Source organism: Aphanomyces astaci, assembly GCF_000520075.1.
Source record: "Aphanomyces astaci strain APO3 unplaced genomic scaffold supercont1.27, whole genome shotgun sequence".
Lineage (NCBI taxonomy): Eukaryota > Oomycota > Saprolegniomycetes > Saprolegniales > Verrucalvaceae > Aphanomyces > Aphanomyces astaci.
Window position 1 is genome coordinate 505,576 of NW_009798290.1, and position 21,817 is coordinate 527,392.

The 21,817-nt window shown below is 51.7% G+C and overlaps 2 protein-coding genes across 5 annotated transcripts; one reads left to right on the plus strand and one right to left on the minus strand.

Moving 5' to 3' along the window:
• Nucleotides 1–3,050: 3,050 nt before the first annotated feature.
• Nucleotides 3,051–4,656, minus strand: H257_10315. 2 transcript variants are annotated; one of them, XM_009836810.1, is made up of 3 exons: nucleotides 3,936–4,656; nucleotides 3,802–3,886; nucleotides 3,051–3,345 (listed from the first exon to the last, which is right to left on the minus strand). In XM_009836810.1, exons 1-3 carry the CDS (start codon nucleotides 4,635–4,637, stop codon nucleotides 3,230–3,232), a joined length of 903 nt encoding a protein of 300 aa, XP_009835112.1. In that variant the 5' UTR covers nucleotides 4,638–4,656; the 3' UTR covers nucleotides 3,051–3,229. The 2 variants fall into 2 exon arrangements, with proteins under 2 accessions (XP_009835112.1, XP_009835113.1); XM_009836811.1 differs by lacking the exon at nucleotides 3,051–3,345 and having other exon boundaries at nucleotides 3,348–3,886.
• Nucleotides 4,657–5,110: 454 nt separating this feature from the next.
• On the plus strand, nucleotides 5,111–20,766 carry H257_10316 (hypothetical protein). Of its 3 annotated transcripts, XM_009836813.1 has the most exons (25): nucleotides 5,111–5,251; nucleotides 5,300–5,380; nucleotides 5,433–6,028; nucleotides 6,088–6,295; nucleotides 6,344–6,484; nucleotides 6,531–6,741; nucleotides 6,867–7,123; nucleotides 7,181–8,299; nucleotides 8,400–10,067; nucleotides 10,153–11,766; nucleotides 11,896–12,183; nucleotides 12,300–12,752; nucleotides 12,910–12,968; nucleotides 13,071–13,542; nucleotides 13,592–13,657; nucleotides 13,892–14,273; nucleotides 14,322–14,620; nucleotides 14,677–16,725; nucleotides 17,021–17,136; nucleotides 17,223–17,421; nucleotides 17,572–18,804; nucleotides 18,873–18,936; nucleotides 19,167–19,801; nucleotides 19,873–20,010; nucleotides 20,117–20,766. In XM_009836813.1, exons 1-25 carry the CDS (start codon nucleotides 5,126–5,128, stop codon nucleotides 20,147–20,149), a joined length of 12,507 nt encoding a protein of 4,168 aa, XP_009835115.1. In that variant the 5' UTR covers nucleotides 5,111–5,125; the 3' UTR covers nucleotides 20,150–20,766. The 3 variants fall into 3 exon arrangements, with proteins under 3 accessions (XP_009835115.1, XP_009835114.1, XP_009835116.1); XM_009836812.1 differs by having other exon boundaries at nucleotides 19,873–20,766; XM_009836814.1 differs by lacking the exons at nucleotides 18,873–18,936; nucleotides 19,167–19,801; nucleotides 19,873–20,010; nucleotides 20,117–20,766 and having other exon boundaries at nucleotides 17,021–17,421; nucleotides 17,572–18,835.
• Nucleotides 20,767–21,817: the final 1,051 nt, after the last annotated feature.

Consider the following 21,817-nt stretch of genomic DNA (forward strand, 5'->3'; position numbering starts at 1 on the left):
TTCTCGCCTTCCCCTGGGGCATACAGGTGGTAACCGGCGGTATGTAGCGAGTCAACGAAACAGTACACGGTGGTCTTCAACGGCTTGTTGCGTTGGAGGGCCAGCGTGCTTTGGACAGACTTCTACAGGCCAAGCCGTTTGATCGCCATGACCATGATGTTGACAACTGTGTTGTCTTCTTGGTCCAGCGCCCACTATTGGTCGTCGCGCTGCAGGGCTCGCATCAGGTTGTCAAGCATCTTGCTAATCCGCGAGTCGACGTCCAGGATTGTCGGTCGTGACGAGCTGGATCGCTGTGATCACACGCTTCTTGAGCACTTCCAGGTGTTGAGTCTCCTGTTCAAATGCCTTGCTTAACCGTGCGGTGCACTCTGTCACTGATACGGAACGGTAGACGGGGTTGGCCATGTCCCACATCGCCACACGCTTCTTGGTAAAGACGTCCATGCACGCGCTGACAGGCATGATAAAGGTTCTTGAGCCATTGAGTTGGAAGGCGTTCATTTGGCTCAGGTACTTGTAGTACTGGTGGATGAATGTCTGGGTCTTGGAGTGCCGACGCGTTGTACACGAATCCACACTCGTCGCCTTGTCCCATGTCATCGTCATCGGGGACAGGTTGGTGGCGCCAGTTGGTGTCGTAGCTGGCGTGGGAGAATCAAATGGGGCCGCCACGGGGGTCGGTGTGGGCTCCGTAAATGGGGTGTTCGAGTAGCTTCTTCATGAAACCACTGGACAACAGCTCGTGGATTACGCCGGCGCGATGAGGCGAACAGAGTAGTGGCTTGACGGCGCAAGGGACGGCCGCCATCGGCTTCACGGGATCGGGATTGCTCCATCCTGTTAAGGTAACGGATCGATTTTCTGAACTGTTTTTGGGTCTTTTTTGGTCCAAACTTTGAAGGGCTATTGCTCTGCAATGCAGTAGAATTTTCAAAATCCAAGGGTACGGTGTGGAAATATAATTCACGAAGTGTTTTTTTAAACTTGAAATGGGCTGCTTCAGATGATATTTGTGATTTGTATGCAATAAAAATATTGTGGGTTGGAGAGAAACGACTTTCTGCGTGGATCTATTTCCTGAACGATTGGAGATACGTTGGGCTTAGTATTAACTGCATTAAAATACGCAATATAAATATTTTGAAATGTCATCCATGATTGTATTTGAATAGTGCAATTAAATTTCACCAAAATATAAAAGAGCGAAGTGTATTTAAAATTTCATCGACAGTTCAACTCTTTGAGGCCGAAGGCGAGGACTACGGTATGTCAGCCGTGGCACCCAAGCCCGCCCACCACCACCATACCAACCACACCACGTGTCATGGGCCAACGAATAACCCCGTAGTACATCTTAGCGGCTTTCCAGGGTCTATCAGCATTTTGTGGTAGCATCTGGTCAAGACTGCGTGGTATTTTTACTGAACATGATTTATACAAATGTACACCAAAGTTCATTGTGTGCAATTCTATATTATTACATGCATTTATATTATCATAGCCAATCACACACTATCTGATCAGAATGCCGCAATATAATTGATAGATCTTGAAACCGTTCAGGAATTAGATAGCGTTCAGAAAATCGATCCGTTACCTACAGTATTGTGGTCCGAGTCACACATGGGCAATGAGGCTAATTAAATCTCTGGTTTTGCTCTTGTCGTTATCCGGACGGGAATCTCTTGCGGAGGCCGAATTAAATTGCAAACTGAGGTCTCATACTACGAATTACTTTTTCTTGTCTATTTTAAGTCTAATCGTTTCGTCCAACGAAAATGCGCCAACAATGCACATCTTTCAACCGCACGACAATGGCACGCGAAAGGCGGCCTGCTGCACATAATGGAGACTACCGGCCTTACCGATCATGAGACCATGAGCCGACCTCTAAGGGTATGGTTGAAGTAAAATCCACCTGATTTTTTTTCGACTACTTTTTGGGTAAAAAAAAGTTGGTGCTGGTTGAAGTAATCCGGTAAAATAATAATAACTGGTCAGTGTAAAATGTGCCCGGGTAGTAGCGGTGTTTCATGGCCAATCAGTCATAATGACGGAGCTTGGGCAACTAGAAGTGGCTGCCAAAGACAGCCCGACAGCGAAGAAGCCAAGGGCATCCAAAGCGAATTTAGTCAAATGTGCACCTGCTGACGCGCAAGTTGCGCTTGTACCGCCCATCTCCAGGGCAGGCTTCGTTCGACTCATGTGACGTAGAACAGTTTTAGTTGTGAAATGATGTTGGCATAGTACTGTAGGGCAGAAATACCTTGCCAGTCGTTGTTTCGAATGGAGTAAACATTCATCTGTGGCTCCTTGTTTGATCGCCATCGTGTCCGACAACGGCAACCACACAAGCTACTGCTACAAATGTAGTTGCGAACGCTTAGATATCCCCGGCCTCCATTGTGCTTCGGCGGAAGACTGGTTCGGGGATACTGACACTCAAGTTGCTATCCGGTATCCATAATATGGGCCAACTTTTCATCTCATTATTAATAACTTGTTGATAATTTATTCCTGCACAAATTCAAGTCAAACCACCCACTTTTTCAAAAAGTTGGTATTTCATGAACTTTTTATATAAGTGAGTGCCCACATAGTTAACGAGGAAAAGTGAGTGCTGGAAAAGTGGGTGATCCTTTACTTCAACCAGACCCTAAGTAGGCTTATAGTTCTTTCTGCAGCGCCATGCAGAACAATCTATAAGTCGTGTAGGTTCACTCTTCGAGGGGCAATTAGCAGGTAGATATGTTTTAGAAGGAGAATTAAATGTATTAAATGTGTTAGAATGGAATGGTTTAAACATAATAAAGCTTATCTATTATTCAATATTCTCGAAAATAATACAATAAAATATATATATCATTAATATTTTTGAATTATTTTCAAAAAGAATATCTATATATTATAGATGATATTATGGGTCAATTATTTTTATAAGGTGTCCTGTGGAGATTGGTATCATAGTAATTCGACGTTTATGATGATTTCCTGCAATCTGATTGGCTCAATTCTTCTGCACATTTGGTTGTGTCGATTCATTATCCAAATCACTCCAGTTTACAACAATATTATATAGTTTGAAGACCATTCTTTCTTTTATGTGATTGAATTTTGGATGGAACATGTAGATCAAGCGACGAACGACTCGTCCGAGTAGCCGAGCAACTCGAGCAAGCCACGGCGACTGGTTCGTCCCTCCACTTTAGTGCTGTAGCGCTGGAGTCTACAGCTGGCCACAGGCGGCGATGCTGCACGTCAGCGTCGGACGTTCAAACAAAGTCGGGAGCTTTCCGATGGCGTCGATCGTTTTCATGCCACTCACCACCCGTCCAAACGCCACTACCATCCATACATACGCACACACGATATATATAATAGATATGTAGTCCAAGTATCGATATATACTACGGTAGGTACAGCTACATTTTACTCGGACTATTGAGACTTGTCAAGTACGCAATGTTCATATATATTCCCAACGCATAGAATTTGCTATATATATGTATTGTTTCCATACACACCCATATATACCTGTAGTATGTTCCACTATTCATACACAATATATATCCACATAATTTTATATGTTTCACTACCGGTATATACTTATACATAATACATATCAACACCACAGAATATAATTGTTTCACTATACAGTATATATCCATACCACACAATATATATGTTTCACTATATATATCCATACCACACAATATATATGTTTCACTATATATATCCATGCCACACAATATACCACATAATATATATATTCCAATCAATTTGTGGGACTTCTCGTACCTTTGGACTTGTCGAGCCAAGGGAGTGGGGCGAGGGTGATGAAGAATTGCGCTCCATTCGTATGGGGTCCGTTGTTGGCCATCGACTAGTATCATTATAAAAATTAAAAAAGCGATGTCATCACTAAACCAAACCAAAATGCCGGGCTTGTCGTGGGAGACCGAAAATGCTTCGTCTTCAAACACCCCGTCTTCATGGAGCATGCTGCCGCCGACGCCATCGCCGCGCCCGCCCGTGGCCACGTCGCCGCCCTGGATCCACCCGCCCGGGACAATGCGATGAATCGGAAGGCCAGCGTAGCCGCTCTGGGTCTCGGGGCGGCACAGCGCGGCAAAGTTCTCGCATGCTTTGGGGCAGATGTCGTCGAATAGCTCGAGGATCACGCGGTCGTGGTACACTTGGCCGTCGGTGGCGAACTTGAGGAAGCAGAACAAGTTGCGCGAGTGGGCGCGGTAGTTGTCCCACGCCTCGGTAGCTTTCTGGAGGCAGTCGCGACTGGTGAGGCGGTCGGTGACGCCATACTTTTGAGCGCACAAGTCCAGGAACGCCTCCGTATCGCCAATGTACGTGCCGACTCCGTCGCCGCCGGCGTTGTTGCTGCTTTCATCGTCCGAGACGGGAACAAACGCAATGGGAGATGTCTTGAGGTGTTTGGGGAAACGCCGCGCGAGCCCCCGGGAGGTCAAGTACGGACCAAAGTCGGCTTCCACCATGGAGCGCAGGATGATGGACACTGAAGACACCTGGTCCCGAAGGTCCAGGGCGAGGTGCCGCATGCGCTGGAAGTTGGGATCAGTTAACACCCCCGCCACTTCATACACGACCTTGTCGCTCATGTCGGCAATTGAAACTGACGACCCGAGTTTACATTTAACGTTAACGCTTCGTCGATCTAAGATGTGGTTATATATTGAAACTACAGGTTAACACTGTAAATAACCTAACAGCAAAAGTATACGGTAATACTTACTATTAATATTACCCGGAGTAACATGAATGAACGTACATTGCGTATTCCACACTGTCGGACTTTTGACAAGCAGCCACCACATCATCACAATGCAAAAACAATCAAATCAGATTCTGTGGAGCGCCCACTCAGTCCTCGCGGTACTAATACGTATCGATTGTATAGAGGAATGTACTAATACTACATAGTAATCAACACTAATTACGGTAGAGCGTTGAATATGCGTTTAATACCTAGGGTTTAAACCTATAACGTGAAAAAGGACATACGAAACCGTTTGATCGGGGCTTGTGATTGGCTGAATTTTGGCGTCCCTTCATGATAATATTGCCTTTGCCGGTGTGCCGCTGCAGCATGTCGTTCCTACAAGAAGCCATCACAAAGGCAATCTTAGGCAGCTTGAGTGCGTACATCGCTCACTTCAAAGAAGATCAGGTCAAAGTTGGGCTCTGGGCAGGAGACTTGGTCTTAGAAGACGTGGTAAGACTGTCCCTAGTTGCTTGCTTGACATGCGTAATCCCATGGTAGGAGCTCAAATGCTCGGCCTTCAACACATACGACTCAGCCGTTCACATTGCCCATGGTTGCATCCAGCGCATCCGCATTCAAGTACGTCCCTACGGTCGCTGCATTGAGCACTTGGCTAACTGGATGCTCCAAGGTGCCATGGACATCGTTTTGGAGAAACCCGATCCAAGTCGACATTTCCGGCGTTGACTGTGAGCTGCACCTTCGCGGCACTTATGATGTTCTAGACGAACTGCAGCAAAAGAATCTGCTCGTCCAATGCTTGCTCGCAAACGCGCGCGCGTCCATCGCCAAGTCGTCCGAGGGGTGGTCCCTCTTTTCAGGTCTCTCTGGGTCCATTCTCCACCGACTTGTCCGAAACATTGCCGTTCACCTTGATGACGTAAACGTGTACCACGCCATGGCCCAGACCACCGTGGGCGTGACCCTCCAGTCCTTGACCTTTTGCGACGACGTGACCAACACCACCGATAACGTCACCAAAACCACTGCGAAAGTCCTCGACATAACAGACTTGGGTATGTATGCCACCGTGGGCGACGCATCGCTGGAGCTTCTGGCGCCCTTCCAGCTCCACGTACGACTCACACAGGAAGAGGCCACGGATGACTCGATGCAGTGTGCACTCACTGCGCGAGCAACTTTTATTGACATGCGCATCCCACTCGCCCTGGCCCCATACTTAGAGAAAATGTCGCAAACTTGTGCTATGTTTGCCAGTGGTCGCAAGTATGCTCTCTTCCCCTCCCTGTGAAGCATCCCCCCGTATCATTATGTACTCGACGTAGGTTGAAGTGCCTTCGATGGCTGGCTCTGTATGGACGCACCCCCCGCAATCCGTGGCGATATGCCAAGCAGGCCCTCTTCCATAGCTCCGACGCTTCGGCATCGTCGGTCGTGAAAGGTTGCTACACGACACTGTACACAAAATGGCTGGACTCGTCTCAGTCGTCTGTCGCGTTTATGCACCAGCTTAACTGGCTCGAATTGCAGCTCGTACACACACGCCCCTTTTGTCATTTGTCTCGACTCACGTGATGGTAGGGGGTCCAAGACATTTTGGAGGCCCAAGTTGAAGCCACAGGGCTCGCCACCTCTACCAAAGGCAAGGGTCGACCCGTTCGGATGATAACGTCACCAAAACAGTCCCACCAACCCTTCGTGCTGCGATGGGGCACATTGAATGTATGTATTTCCAACCAGGACACGACCATCATCCACGGGAGTGTAGGGCACTTGGGATGTCGCGGGCATGACGTTGGCAGTGGCCACATGTCCGTTCGATGGATCCATTGCGTTACAGCAACTGCATGGTCAATTTCTCGTCGACTCGAGCAATGAATTGGTCCACCACCGTGTTGAAATCGACTCGATCGACGTGACGTGGCAGCGCGACAGCACGTGTGTGTTTCGTCTCCACCAACCCCAACCCCTCACAGACGGTACGTAATCAGTATCCTTTCAAAGCGCAACTCTGAAACCACATCACGCATTCATTAGAAAGTGTAACCTTATCATGGTATATTATACTCAGTATGCGATGACCATACATAACTATGAACAACAGGTGACAACAATATGACACCAACCACGGGGATATCAGTGCAATGGCGTCGAGGTTGTAGTGAGGACTGTTCCACAGACGAAACATCGGCAATGGATATTGCATTAAGCTCGGTTCATATCGAGTGCAATGTGGTACTGCCATGGGCCGAGCTGTGGCCTCAGCCCCACCACAACTTCATCTTGCTCATTTCCTCTGCATGCAAAGTCCGCAGCACCAATACCCAGTTATCCAATCGGTTGGTCTCGTGCAGCATACAAGTACGGCAATACGCAATCACGTGTACATTTATTGACCACAAACTGTGGATACAATAGAATACAACGATGCAGTTGCAACTGGACGACACATGGGCCATCATCGCCACGTCCACCGATTTGTACGTGAAACTGCATCCCCACCATCTGTACCAACTCCGCACGTCCTCGTTCGCACTGGCGACCACACAAAACCAAACGACCCATCACATGCCGATTGCTGGAGTCGAGGCATTTGCCCTATGTGCGACAGACGCCGCCGAGTCCAAGAGCATGCAGGTCGACGTTGCTTCGATCAAACTTCACGTGTCTCTGCAACTGATTCACGTGGCGTTGCGCTTTGCTGCGTTCGTCCTGTCGGTTCCTGCCGTGTCTCCAGAATCTGTTTCACCACGTCTGTCATCATGGGGTGACGGGTGCATCGTCGCCGCGACCATGCGATGCTCCCTTGTGGAAGTGTGGATCTTGCCCCCCACCGAAAAAATTTCTGGAGTCGTTGCTGGAGTTGCCAGCAACAACCCCCCCACCGCCTTCGCCCTTGCCACGCTGAATCAAGCGACTATGGAAGGCCTATGGCAACACCAGGCAGTACAGCATGCACGGGCGGCCGTTTCCCAAGTGTTTTTGTCCATCGACCAAACCACAGTCGTGCAGATTGCCCCTACCCCCACCACCCCCCAGGGGGTAACCCTACTTCTTCGACAGAGCGCAAGTCTAGACAGTGCGTTTTCGGTACACACGATCTGCGGGGTATTGGATATCGTATACCCCCCCGAAGCGCTTTGCCAGGGAATCACACACGCCAAAACGTACGTCGACTTGCTAAGGCGAAATACGTCTTCTCTGCCATTTACTTCGATATCCAACCGCACTCCATCGGAAGGAACGCCGCAACTGCAAGCGCCGCATCCCCCCACCACAGCCCCACCATCCCTGCCGTGGAGGTTGACCCTGGATTGGCAAATGGATCTCGTAACCGTCTTGTTGTGCCAACATAAGAAGCCGTTTGTAAAATACCACTTTTACAACATGGCAGTTCAAGCAAAGATGCTACAGGCGTCTACTTCTCCATGTTTGTCGTCGTCTACATTTGTGGATTTGACGGTGTATCGCATGTACCTGCAAGACCTGACCGACACCGGGGTCGCTTTGCATCGCGACGTGGTCGTGCCCACGCAGGTATCATTTAAATCTGTACATTTATCCTTCAAATGCATTCGAAAAGAATAATAATACCAAGATGGCTTACAATACCAATAATTCGTGTGGTTGGTTGTAGTGCACTTGTTGCCGTCGCGACACAAGCACGTCAGACTTGTCAACAGGATGCCACGTCATTTCGTTTACCAACCATCCAAAGAACCAAACTGGAAACGACATATCAAAGCAGCAGCCAACATGGACCCTCCACGGGCTGCAGGTCACGTGTTTGTGGCGACTGTACATTGAACTTTGGAACTACATGTACCATCCGAGTGGCGGCGTGGAGCTGGTAACGACGCACTACCGCCGTACGTTTTCACGAACGTACGACAACGTTGAACGATCGTCTATTCGTGTTGTGTTTGATCACGTGGCGTTCTGTTTCCCGCGCAACGGGACATCCATTGATATGCTGGCCATGGTCATGAACGAATGTGTGTTTACCAAGTCATTTGGGACGGACACGTGGACGTACGACCAAGCCATGGGTACTACTACTGAAGCAACTTTGTCTGTGGATAACATCGACCAACCATTACCCACCGACGGCGACCGCCAGAAAAACTGCTTGGCAATGACACAAGTGAGTCTCTATTGCGCCGACACGGAGAGCGTGGTCCAACGGCACTGGTCGTTCCGCCGCGGCACCCACTCCCCCGAGGTCCCCCCTCACTCCCCCCCAACGAATATGGAGTCGCTACTACCCCCCCTACCGCCCCCTTTGGCCTCAATAATCGAAGGGGGACCCATGTATTTAGACCCCAACATAGCGTGGAAACGAGTCACTGTCGCGCCATTCGACTTTACGTTTGTTCGAGACTTTGGCTTGGACGAATGTTCCATCATGCAAACGCGCGATTTGTTTGTGATCCAGCCATCGTTGAGGTTGAATCTCGAGCTCACGGAACTGAGCATCCTCCTCAGCTTGTGGTACGATAACATGGGCGAGTACCCCCAATTCCCCTCGCCATTCGAACCACCGACCAACTACTGCGACGCGTACACGGCCGGCCCTCACCCCCACTTTGCCCCGTTCACGTCGCCGTCACAGGTACCGGCCGATCTGTTAACCAGTCCACACTGGGAAGTTGGGTTCGTCCTGCATGCTATGGAGATCCGGCTGCCACTCCACGACCACGAATTCCTGGCGATGCAATTGCGACCAGTTGTTGTCAAGGTGTACGGGTGCGTGGATAGCACGTTCATGCGATGCGCGGTGGTGACCGATCGGGCTTCGCTGGTCAAGAGGGGAGCCCCCGGCGTCCCCCCCGCCGTGCTGGCGGACCTTGGACCGGGCGATCGACGCCCATTCGTCCACGACAATATCAACGTATTCGATCCGTTCGACAGGGGGGTGAAGACGCCGGCGTTTGGGATGCAGTTCAGCATGGTGCGGTTTCCCTATGGGTACACCATGATGGGCCTGAGGTTGGACCAGTTGACGGTGGGGCTGTTCAGTGACCCCGATGTACTGGCATTCGTTGTCGAGTTCTTTTCAACATACTTTTACGACTCGGAGTATGGATACCCTTGGCCCCTCCCTGACGCCATCGCGCCCCACGTCGGAGTGTCAGGTGAGTATGGGCTGGTCGATGGTGTCGACGACGACGACGACGCGGGCGTAGCCAAGGAAATGCTGCTTCTCGAGCTAGTGTACTCCGAGGTGATTGTGGTCCACACACCTTGCCTCGTGCTGACCGCCAACGACCGCGTGTTTCAAATCCAGTCCGCGGGCAGCTCAGCGGTGCGATCTATATACATGTTGCTCGATCATATCGAATTCAATTACGAAGTTGTCCATATGATTAATTCGTTTGTCTTTTGTCTAGGGGTTCGGGTGGCAACTCTTTTACGAGTGGACTGCCACGGACGCGTCGTTATGGGTGCATTTGCCAGGCGTGGAAGCGCACTTTATCGACTCAAATAAAACAACAACAGCCCCCTCGTTGCTGTCGACCTCGAAACCCGCGACGACGGGCACGCCAAGGACAGTGCTCACACCCGTGACCATCGACTCGACGTATGCGTTTAACATGCTGACGTGGCAGCAGTCCAGCACATTCAACGTTACCCGGTATGACGTGGCGTTCCCACACGAAGACGACTTGACGGTGTTTGTATACTGCGTCCCGAGCGACATTGCGTTCTTTGCGGCGCTAGTGGCGGCGTACGAGACGAGCTTGGGCGACTCGTCACCGTCCGCCCCCGCCCCTCCCGCGTCCACCCCGGATGGAAGCCCAGACGACATCGAAATCGACGGTGAGCAAGTGGGGGACGACGAAGACGAGACGGCTGGTGCGTCCTGTCAGGAGGCGTGGACAAGCTGGAGTGTGCACTTGCCTCGCAAAGTGGGCATCGTGTTACTGGACGACATGCTGCTCTTTCAGAAACCAGTGTTGCAACTTGTATTGTGCGAGGTGGGTCTGCATGTCCTGCAATGCCACGACGACGTCGATACCCTAAAAGACGGCGATTCGTATCATCATGCCAACGACCCGCAAACTCACGAAGGAGACATCGACAACGATCCAAGTTCTCTCGCGATCGCGTCGACCTTGGCAGTGTTTGCCAAACTCTCGTCGTCCGCCCAAGTCGACGTGTTCAACAACATCGTGAGGGCGTGGGAGCCCCTCGTGGAACCGTTTCACGTCAAAGTTCTGTTTGAACACAACGGCAGTCGCATCGGGGTGTCTATCACAACCCCTGACTCGGTGCAAATCAACATCACAGAATCCTTTGTGAATGCCGTGCTGGAATCTTGGGGGCCCCAACCGAGGGCTAGTGTCGGACTGGTCAACTGGACGGGCAAATCCGTACGGTACTTTCAGCCTCAGCCTCTCCCCCATCCTTATGACCTCCCCCTTCCCGCGTCGGCCGATCCAGCAGATGGAGCCCCCACCCCCCACCGCCCCCTCATGGTCACGTACGTGAGGCATCCTCCTCTCAATCCCGCGCGGGGGGGCTCAAAAGCCGATGGAACCCCCACTGCCCTCGCGTGTCCCCCCATTCTAAGCGTCCTCGTCGGCCGCCACAAAGTTGAGACGACAGTGCTCAACCAAAACGACCTGGACGTGCTCTTTGCGTCTGTCCACCAGCATTCCCACCACACGGACGCGTTCCGCCTCGCGTTGTGTGGAGACGCGACAGCCGAATTAACATACGACATGTCTGTCCAGCTGTTTGGGTTTCAATGGCTCCACCACTTGGATTTGAACCAAAGCGGGTACTTCTTTTTTGACTTGGTGCCGGAAATTCCACACGTCACCATGACCTCACCGCCTCTGGCGCTGTCGTCGTCGCCTCGGGGCGGCCAGCGAGCACTTCCAAGCGACGCTGCACGCACTCCTATGAACGAAAGTTCTGCTGCGGTCCCCCTCTCCCATTTGCTGGAGCCCACAGCTGCCGTTCGCGCTGCGCTTCGCTGCTTGGTTCATGTGGACAAGGTGTGTACACTGCATATACGAAGTAGTACTACCTGGCGATGTGAACATGCTCTTTATACCCCCCCTTTCGTATTATTTTCCGTCGTCTTGACACAGCATCGATGATACCCTGTTTGTATTGCGTTGTAGACGCGTTGGGGACACTGTGTCACGCTGCAAAGCCTGTTTCAAGTCAAAAACCTCACGTCGTTCGCCCTCTCAATTGCCCTGCATGCCACGCCCAAGCTACGCCAAGACGCCAAAGCCCCCTCCAATGCCTCCAGTGCGACGATTCAGCTCCCCCCCGGAGAGATTCATCATGTACCCCTGCAGCCGTTGTATGAACATGCTGCCAAGTCCCGCGGTAAACACGTCGGATTTCTGAACGTGTCGCTGCCGTCGTCGACTTCCATGGATGGAATCCACCTCTTGGACTTGGTAACTTCACATTATCCCCCTTTATATCTGTTGTGTATTATTTATGACCTATGGCAGTCGTTTTTGACATGTACAACCGAATCTAATATATATATTGTTTTGGCTTCTCCATGTAGATACGCCCCGCGAGCTCGGACGCCCACCGCAACTTTATACATACCTGCCAGCCCAACACGTATTTGTGTGTGCAAGTCACGTCGAGCTTTGGCCATGCCACGAAGAAAGGGCGCTGGAGCCGGCTGTTTCGCCCGACATTTTCGAGTCCCCACATTGACGACGTGAAACAAGGACCTGCCTTATTAGACGCGTCGCAGCTGACGACTCTGACGCTGCACCCGCCCTTGACGCTGCAGAATCTGCTCTGTGTCAACATTGTGTGCTGTGTGTTTCGCCATCTGTCGGGGGTTCGCGACGTGGTATGGGAAGGCACGATCAAAGCCGGTGGCCTCGCTTCGATCTATGCGTCCAACTTGGCCGACAACTTGTATTGCAGCGTCTTATTGCCAGCACTGCAGTGTGAAACAGTCAAACCAGCTCTGCTGCACGTGCCGTCGGGGAGCAAAATCAAGGTAGCCAACTAGAAATCTCACTTGGCACTTGTGATATGCATCCCACTTTGCACTTTGTCGCATGCTATATATATTAAGCAACCATGCTTTCAAAGGCATCACGCACACATTGACGGTCGTTGGCCCACACACTATTGAAACCAACCCATCCTAATAGGTGGACAGTGTGATTGCGTTTGCAGATAAAACCAACAACACACAGCCATTGAAACTCAAGTACGTCCAGTTCAAATATCGCGCTGACTGTTTGTACGAGCTTGAATAGCTCATGGGTGGACTTGTTCCCGAAAAGAATATATGACTGTAAGATGGTGGTAGAGTCGAAAACTCGGTCGGTTGTGGGGGCCAGCGTGGCGTGGTGCTGTACGCCGCCTATTGGCTCGTGAATTTGACTCCGTTTGCACTTCAGTACAAGCAGGACACGCGCCATTTCGAAGTCGCCGGCAGCGCCGCCGCCCTAGCTCGACGACACGCAATCGACGACGACGACCACAACAAACAAAAGTCCATGTGGATGGCCCTCGCGGCCGAGTTGGAGCTCCAGGCGTACCTGCAGCCGCCTACAGCCGACAAAGAGAAGCCCCCTCCGAGTGCCACGTCACCGTTTTGCATGGACGGTCGGTGCTCGTTTGCAACCGATAGCCACGACGTGTGCTACTGCGCGGCGCCGACGTGCGCGGCGAGACGGCTGGGTCGCTTCGCCACAATGTTTTCGTTTGGAGGGGGCGGCAACACTGTGGGCTTTGAGGATACGGTGACCGCTGCTTTTACCAACAGTTTGTGTATCAAGGCATGGTTTAACAAACATGCAATCTAGTCTCATATATAACGATGCATAGTGTCCCAAGTATACTTGGTCCAAAGGCATGTCGCTCGAAGTGTTGGGCGTGGACCAAGCAGTAGAGGTACTAGTACTAGTTTGTTCTAGTTGACGAACGTTGCGTATATATATATATACATCTATTTGTTGGTAATTGCAGTTTATCGTATATTTGATTTTGAAAAAATATTGAATTAATAATAATATTATTAATTAATTATTTTAATAATATTATTAATTAATTATTTTAATAACTCGATCCGACCCTCCTCCTCCACAACATGATAGTGGACATGTCAGAACTTGGCGTTTTTGTTAGCTGAAAAATCCATCGCACGTGCTCGACCTCGGCGTGAAGATCGTCCCTGGACCGGAACAGTTTTATCGCACTAAATGCGTCATCTTCACGCCGCGGTACCTCGTTCTGAACCAGCTACCGACGGCGCTGGCGCTATACGACGGTTTTCACCGACTCAACACGGTACTACCCCCTCACGACATGCAGCCTTTCGTGGGCAATCGGAAGATCCCGTCCAGGAGGCGGTGCCGCGCGCGAGTCCAATACTTGTCTACGCATCGCATTCACGAAAGCTCGGGCAAGTTTAGTCTCGATGTAGTAGGACCTACAGATCTTAGCCTTGTTGCCAACACGACCAAGCCCCCCAGTCCCCCCTCATCGCCCCCCACTGCGGGAAAATCAGGTTTGTCTTCTCTTGTTGAGTAGGACCTGGTTTTGACGGCTATGCTAGGAGCTACTGCCCCCGTAGCCACCCCCAAGGTGCCACCGACAAGCTTGATGGCGGACCACACTATGGCGCCGTTGAATCTCGTGCGAGTGCACACCCGGATGTGTGGGCCAACGTACGTGACGCTCCTGCGACAGGTGACGAGGATAGAGGACGTCTCGTATCGCATTGACAACCAAACGGCATCGCATGTGTTGTATTACCGTCAAGTGGGCGTGGAGAGCCCGACAAACGGGTGGAAGCAGCTTGCGCCGGGCAAGTCCACCGTGTATGTATGGGCCGAACCCCTGGCGTTGCACCAGGTACGATGTTCCATTGCAACGTTCGTCCCAACGTTGTTGCGAAACGGCCATGTTAGCTGGCAGTGTGTTTGAGACACGAAGATGCTGCCACGCGCCCTTCGCCCCGCCATATTTGGACCACGCGAGCCACCAAACTCAACGCGCTTCTCTTGTCTGCGCGAAAGCAACAACCACACAACGAAACGACAATGCTACATTTGGGGGGTGGGTATGTCCCGACCAATGCCCAAAGTAGGCAGAAACATTATTACTACCAACAAGCCAAGCAGTTTGGGTACGCGTCCGCCCTCGTCTCGGAGCGAAAAGGACTGGGGCTAGACGACGTCGAGTCGATTCATTTGGATGTGATTGGGCTCCAAATGGCGCTCAATCGACCATCACCAACCACTACGGCGTCCAGCATTGGAACCAACCTTCATTCGTTCCCCCCCACATCTACAGACGCCCCCCCTTCCGATGTTGTATCGAAACCGTTTCTTCCAAAACTACCGAAACGTACCACCAGTTGCGCCCGCATCGACAACGACGGCGTCACGCGGGTCCTCCGCGTGCGAGATACAACTTCCTTGGACGACGAAAAGCGCACGTTTGTCCATGAAGAAGCCCGTGTCCAGCGGCTACTGCTGCAACTGCTGGCGCTGCAAAGTGGAGCCGCGTTCGCTACGGTGCACACTTCTAGCCGTCGCGCCCGTCGGGACATGTCGCCGTCATGGGAAGAAAGCAGTCCACGGTCGTCGACTGTCCGGGGGGGCGGGGGACAGCATTGCCGCCGTACTGCCACAGACTGCGTATCGTTGCGGGCGTTTGCTTCGAGCTTGCATAACCCTCCCCCGCCAATGAACACCATCCCGACGAGTAGCGATCGAAACACCAGGCACACCATCAGCAGGTCGCTTCGCACGTCGTCATGTGTCGTCGATACCAACAGGTCCAACCCTAGCGCAAAGAGGGGGGGTCCCGTCGGCCCTGACAGCAGTAGCAATAGCAGCAGGAGCAGGAGCGGGGAAGGTCGAGTGGGTTTGACGCTGTTCCAATCGATGGACCATCCGACGGAAACGACCACGACTAACAACGCAGAGCAGGCCTTATACGAGCAAATGGTGTCGTTTATGACGAGCCCGGTGCTGGAAGACGTCCAGCAGGTGCTCGTGCAAGTCGTGTGCGCGTCCGGGTTGAAAGCCCCGGCGTCCGAGGGCGGGGGGTGGAGCAATCCGTACGGCATCGTCACGTTGCTACCATCTACGACCTCTAGCCCCCCCCACGGACAACCCTCGGCACACACCACAGAGGGCAGGGGTCGGTTTGCCGCGATGGCATCGTCCAAGCTGTCGTCGTCCATGTTGAAACGCATGGAGCAAAAGACGTACTACATCGAGCGGACGTTGGACCCGGTGTGGCGAGATCAAGCGTTTTTGTTTGAAAAGGCGAGCGCCGAGTCGGCCTGTTCCATTCAAATTGACATTCGGTCGCATTCCCCGCTCGGAAAGCATGTGTTCCTGGGGCGGGCGGTCGTCGAGGTCGGCGGCGACGACGACGACAACATCACCAAGCACGTGACGGTCAAGTTGGCAGGCGCCAAGTCGCATCACGTGGTCACGGGCACGGTGGGAGTGGTGGTGCAGATGGCCCGCACGCGGACGCAGCTGCTCGAGTACTGGTACCAACGGCTACGCGAACGGATGCAAGTGTTGAGTGAACAACTCGTGTACATTCGATCGCGGCTGCGGCAGATTGACAAGGAGCGCGCGCTTGAGCAGAAACGAAAGTTGAATGTGGCGGTGGAGCATCACCATGCAAAACAACAAGCAGGCCGAGCCAAGGCCAAGGCGCTTCTCCTTGAGAACAAGGCCAAACTGGTGGCGCAGAAGAACAAACTCAAAGACAAATGGACCCAGCAACTCCAGCAACTTCAGCACCCTAGTGTGCACATGAATGAAAAATTTGCCCACTTTCGAGACGCAGCAGAAAAGCGGTGGATGTCCGAAGTGAAAAAGCTGCACAAAGCAAACGTCCGCACGAGTATTTTGCACGTCAAACGGTTGTTTGCCAAGGAAAGCCACGCGTCGTCTGCTACTGCCACGTCATCGACTGGGACCGCCACCAAGGTACTAACACACAACGAATCCGATAGCATGCTTATATCACTCTCGTACTGGTGTTCTGATCCAACGTTAAATCAAATTACTAGTACATGTTTCTATATCACTATCGTACTGTACAGGTGTTGTGATGTTCTGATATACTGCATGTGACGTGTGATACAGTGTATTTGTAGTACGCGTAATAATTGTAGTAACGTTATCGTGATATCATGTTCTGATACCGTGTAGTTCTGATTTAAAAAGTGATATATGTCACGTGGGAGGTGTGATGCATTGTTCTCATATATATATGTGACAGGACCACGGAGGGTTGTCGTACAAGGCGTCGCTGCACCGCCTCCGCAGTAACCATGTGAACCACGCGAAACCACCAGTCGCCACGTCGCACGTTGATCACGTCACCGACATCAAACGGTTTGTCGTTTGTTCGACCCTCGTTATCCGGAGGCCACACATCTATATCCAGACAAGTCTTGATATCTTGACGGTCCGATATGTAGATGTTACCATCGCCTTATTCGAAGTGGGGGGCATGTGGTTGTGGGGGTGCTGGAAGGGCGTCACTTTGGCGGACTGGGTTTTGATAAAGTGCACTGTGTCTTAGTGTGCCAAGACACGACAATCATTACTCCCAAAGCCAAGGCAGACGACATAATTGTGTGGCCAGCGACCACAGCGATATCTTCTGCGATTCCCAAGGTGGGTTGAATAATCCTCCTAGATTACCGCTGTTCCACATATTTATACATATATTCTGGACGTATTGGGCCCTCGTCTGTGCATTGAACAAGATATTTATATCATATGGGGAAACATCGATCACCAAGGCGTGAACATTGATGTTTTTAGATCCCTTTGCGACGGCATCGTGGCGACTTGCTTATACATGTCGTAAGCACCACAAAACGGTCGTCGAGCGGTCGCATAATCGGCCAGGTGCGAGTGCCCATGGATGTAGCGTTAGACTACTGCGGCAGCCACGGGGGCACCTTCTGCGCTTGGTTTCCCGTCACGCCGCTTGCCGACACGTCCCCTGTCGAGCTCGATCTGGTCAAGCTGCTGCAACCGGTGGAAATGAAGCTAGGGTACGCGTCGCCGCCGTCTTCGTCTCCGTGCGTACAAGTGACCATGACGTACGAGCCGGAGCAGTCGAGTTTTGTGTTGGGCCGTCTGCAATCGTACGTGAGTGTGTTTGTGGGGGAGCTGGCCGTGTCGCTGTCGGCGCCGGTACCCGTCCTCGACACGTCCTCCCCCCCCAATCATTCGAATAGTGTGGTCGAAGCCCACGAGATTTTGCGGATTTCGTGTTCTGGCATCGAAGTCAAGTGCCTCACGTCGTCCAAGCAATGTCAGTGGACGATCGACATGGACTCGTTCCAAGTCGACAACCAGCGCAACGAAGCACTCAACCAAACGGAACTGCCCGTTATGGTGTCGCGCACAATATCGAGTTGTAGTACGAGTAGTACGCATGACATGACCAGTGCAAAGGCGTTGAAACCGGTGCTCCAAGCCGTGGTAGTCACAAGAAGGCTAGAACAAACAACATCCGACAGCCACGGCCCTGGGTCCCCTGGAGGGCGACGGATTGGAGAAGCAGCAAGACACATGACCCACATTGAACTCGTCGCGCTATCGATCGAAGAAACGGACTGGACATTTGACGAAGTCATTTTGCGCACCTTGTACGACGTGTGCGAGCGGTTGTATGAGAAGCACCAGCCGCTTTTTGGAGGAGGGGGGGAGGGTGCCACCTCCACCCCTCTGTCTGTTGCTCCCAGCAGCCCCCCCCTCTCGACCGGCTTTTCCACAACGTCGACTTTCCCCACGTCCTCCGTGTACATTGCGTGTCTTGAAGTGCGGCCGTTTAAATGCAACATTACGTTTCGCAAGTCCACGACGTACGCCCTCAACACATCATCCACTTCGTCGTCGTCATCGTCATTGGCCATGCCCAACCTCAAGAGCAAGTTTTTGCATTCGTTTTTGGCCGCGGTTCTCAACATCGCTAACACAATCGAAAACGCCCCCCTTGAATTTAACGCGTTGCGCCTGGACCACGAAATCACCGATTTGCACCACGTACAGTACATACAGTCCCCCTCATTCCTTTACGACAACTGTAAAACCCAAAATAATGACCTGAGTAGCTCCAAGACCTGGTGTTTCAGCATTATTCCACAAACATCCTTCGCCAATTGTACAAGCTCATTGGTACGTGATTGCAATATCCACGTTCCTTCCATATCATTGTCTTCAGTACTTGTCGTCTATCGAGCTGACATGCTATCCCCGTGGAGTCTTATACCTAAATTCTATAACTCTCTATAACTCTCAATCCAGATTTCTAAAATTCTATTTTAAAAAGGAATTATTTTACTGTCATTGCAATATATATATATAAGTAGTTTCGAAGGCAACAACTAAGTGGATGACTACTGTAGGGTCGATGAATTTCATGGGCAATCCGGTGGGACTAGCGGCCAACGTTGCGGGGGGGGTCCGCGACTTTGTCGTGCAGCCGTACGCCGGTCTCACGTCAGGGGGGGGCACTGGGTTTGTGAGGGGGCTGACCAAAGGCACGGCCTCCCTACTGGGGCACACGACGTTTGGGTTGTTTGACACGACGTCCCGCATGACGGGGGCGATGGGCAACTCGGTCGCGGCGTTCTCAGGGGATCGAGTGTTCAAGGCCAAACGGAACGTATACGCGTTGGCTCGGCCCACGAGTCGCCGCGATCAATTGCGTTTGGACGTGAAGAAGCTCAAGCACGACGTGTTCTCTGGAATTGTAGGGGGGCTCACTGGACTTGTGATGGATCCGATCCGGGGGGGGCGGCGGGGGGGATGGAGGGGGCTTGTGGGGGGAGTTGCCCAGGGCTTCACTGGTGTCGTGGTCAAGCCCGTGGTTGGGGCGATGGATTTTGCCACACATATGGTCGAAGGCGTTCGGGACGTGGCGGGCCTCGCGTTTGAAACAAAGCAAAAAGCGTTTGACAAGCATCGCAAGCGCATGTCCCACGTGTTTGGCGCCGACGGCCGCCTCTTGCCTCACGACGCGGCGGGTATTTGGAGTACGGTACGGTCGAAACGTCCGCTACGTTGTTGTTGGTTAACACAGTCGATTGAGTGGGGGGTTGCAATTAATAGGCGGTCGTGGGGTATTTGCAAGGCATGACGGGTGGCTTGCGGCACCGCCACAGCACCACTGGACCGCGCAAAGTCACAGATGTCGAGCCCCCCATGCAAATTGTATATGCGACAGCGTTTAAGACAGCCGTTGGGCAGGTGAGGTTGGTGGTGGTGAGGAAATGTGAAGTCCTCTGTGCGGAGGTTTCCACCGCGCACTGGCAGCAGCCTCGACTCGTGTGGCGGGTGCTGAGTTGTAACATAGCGTTCGTGGAGCGCACGACAGCGACCAAGGTGATTGTGCACTTTCGAGCAAGGATCGAAGACCACGCCAAGCCGTACCACCCAGCCCCGCACCGCAAACAACATGGAACCAAGCACCATCAGCTTTCTAAGCACGACGACGGCGCCGACAACAAGGACGAGCTGGACACGGTGGAGATTGCCACAACCACATGGGAAGACGTCCGGCATTTTGAAAGGGACGAAGCCAAGATGAACCAATTGGTGGCGGTGCTTCGACAGCAATACTCCTTTGTGGATGCTTGCGATGACAACGTGATTGAGGACGTGGCAGACGCTGGGACGCGGGTGGTAGTCCCGCCCAGAGTGCCTGGGACCAGTTTGCTGCAGCAGTTTTCGTTCGAGCGGCTGCACAAAACCCAAGAAACCCTCAAAACGCAGTACTGTATTAACGACCAGGACGAATGCGAGCTCGAACAAAGCGCGTGGACTGATTTGGATGGTCACGACGCCGCTATGTTGTGGGCGGGGTGCATGGAACTAACTAGTTCACCGACGACGATGGCGGAGCAAACGAAAAAGGCCAAGACACGACCTGTTTCGTTTGTTGCTGGTACTAGTCGGTAGATATGCCAATAATAACTACTACGTAGTACATGTAGTTAGTTGTAGCGTTACTAAGCTCCGTGGCCCAGCCGTATTCTCGGAGTAACCACACAACTGTTCTTGTACTGAAATACTACTTACTACGTAGTAACCGTCAGCCAGTACCTGCAGTTAAAACGTTACTGAGTAAGCACTTCTGCGAATACACTAACGTCAGTGGAGCTCTACTGCAGTACAGTACGGTACTAGTACTACGTAGTACAGTGTACTTTGAGTGGATCGGGTTTGTTTATTGTTGGCTACTAGTACAGTACTACAGTACTCCTGTTTCCACATCAACAGTGGGATACGAAAGTAGTACTTGGAGCCTTGCGTTGCATAAGAACCGTTCAAATAGTTAGTATGTTCGTGTACGGTACATTTACTGGTACCGATATCCGACGCTGATTAATACACTGTACGGTACAGAATCAAGAAATCAAACTTACGTTGGGTCGTTTGTAATTGTACAGTATATACCTCAGCATAACAACAGCATAAATGTACTCTCATTCCTCATGGATAGATCACATTTCTCAACTACGATCGGGTGCCGGACGTGAACGCGATGTGGGTGGTGCTTGTTGTACCCCTGCTTGTGGTACAGTAATGCATGCCCCACTGTCTTCCCAAACCCGTTCCAGTCAAGCCTAATTCATATTGGAAACGAACTCTACTGTGTATTAGTACGTGCTCTCCATGCGATAGAGCACCGTTAACAGCTACCATAGTATAGTAGTAGGTCTTGATCGATTGGTATTCGAATTAGTCAAATCGGTCGCGGCAAACGTCGGAATCATACTAGGTGGCGGCAACAAATGCAATCCCTTGGGTGGTGACAACAAATCAAGTGCCGTCAATAATATTCCTGTACTATGAATATAAAGTACTACGTATTATTGTGCTTTTCACTCGTTTTGGCTATTCACACCATAAACCTGGGTGTTTGTTACATCGACCCCAGTGTTCTAGATTATCCGTACCGTGATTTAGGATCACGTTTCGTTACAGAATGTACTTATAGGGAGGTGATTTATGCAACTCCCTCGCTTTTGCACATATGAAAAGTGCAAATCGA

Excerpts from the sequence above, each read along its gene's own strand:
- H257_10315 (XM_009836810.1), bottom strand. The coding sequence starts at position 4,637 with ATGAGCGACAAGGTCGTGTATGAAGTGGCGGGGGTGTTAACTGATCCC. Across the intron at positions 3,887-3,935 it reads ACGACAAGCCCGGCATTTTG|TCGATGGCCAACAACGGACC; the intron begins GTTTGGTTTAGT and ends TAATGATACTAG. Across the intron at positions 3,346-3,801 it reads TTGGCTCGACAAGTCCAAAG|TGGCGTTTGGACGGGTGGTG; the intron begins GTACGAGAAGTC and ends TATGGATGGTAG.
- H257_10316 (XM_009836812.1), top strand. The coding sequence starts at position 5,126 with ATGTCGTTCCTACAAGAAGCCATCACAAAGGCAATCTTAGGCAGCTTG. Across the intron at positions 5,381-5,432 it reads TCCAGCGCATCCGCATTCAA|GTGCCATGGACATCGTTTTG; the intron begins GTACGTCCCTAC and ends GGATGCTCCAAG. Across the intron at positions 12,969-13,070 it reads ACACAGCCATTGAAACTCAA|AGTCGAAAACTCGGTCGGTT; the intron begins GTACGTCCAGTT and ends AGATGGTGGTAG.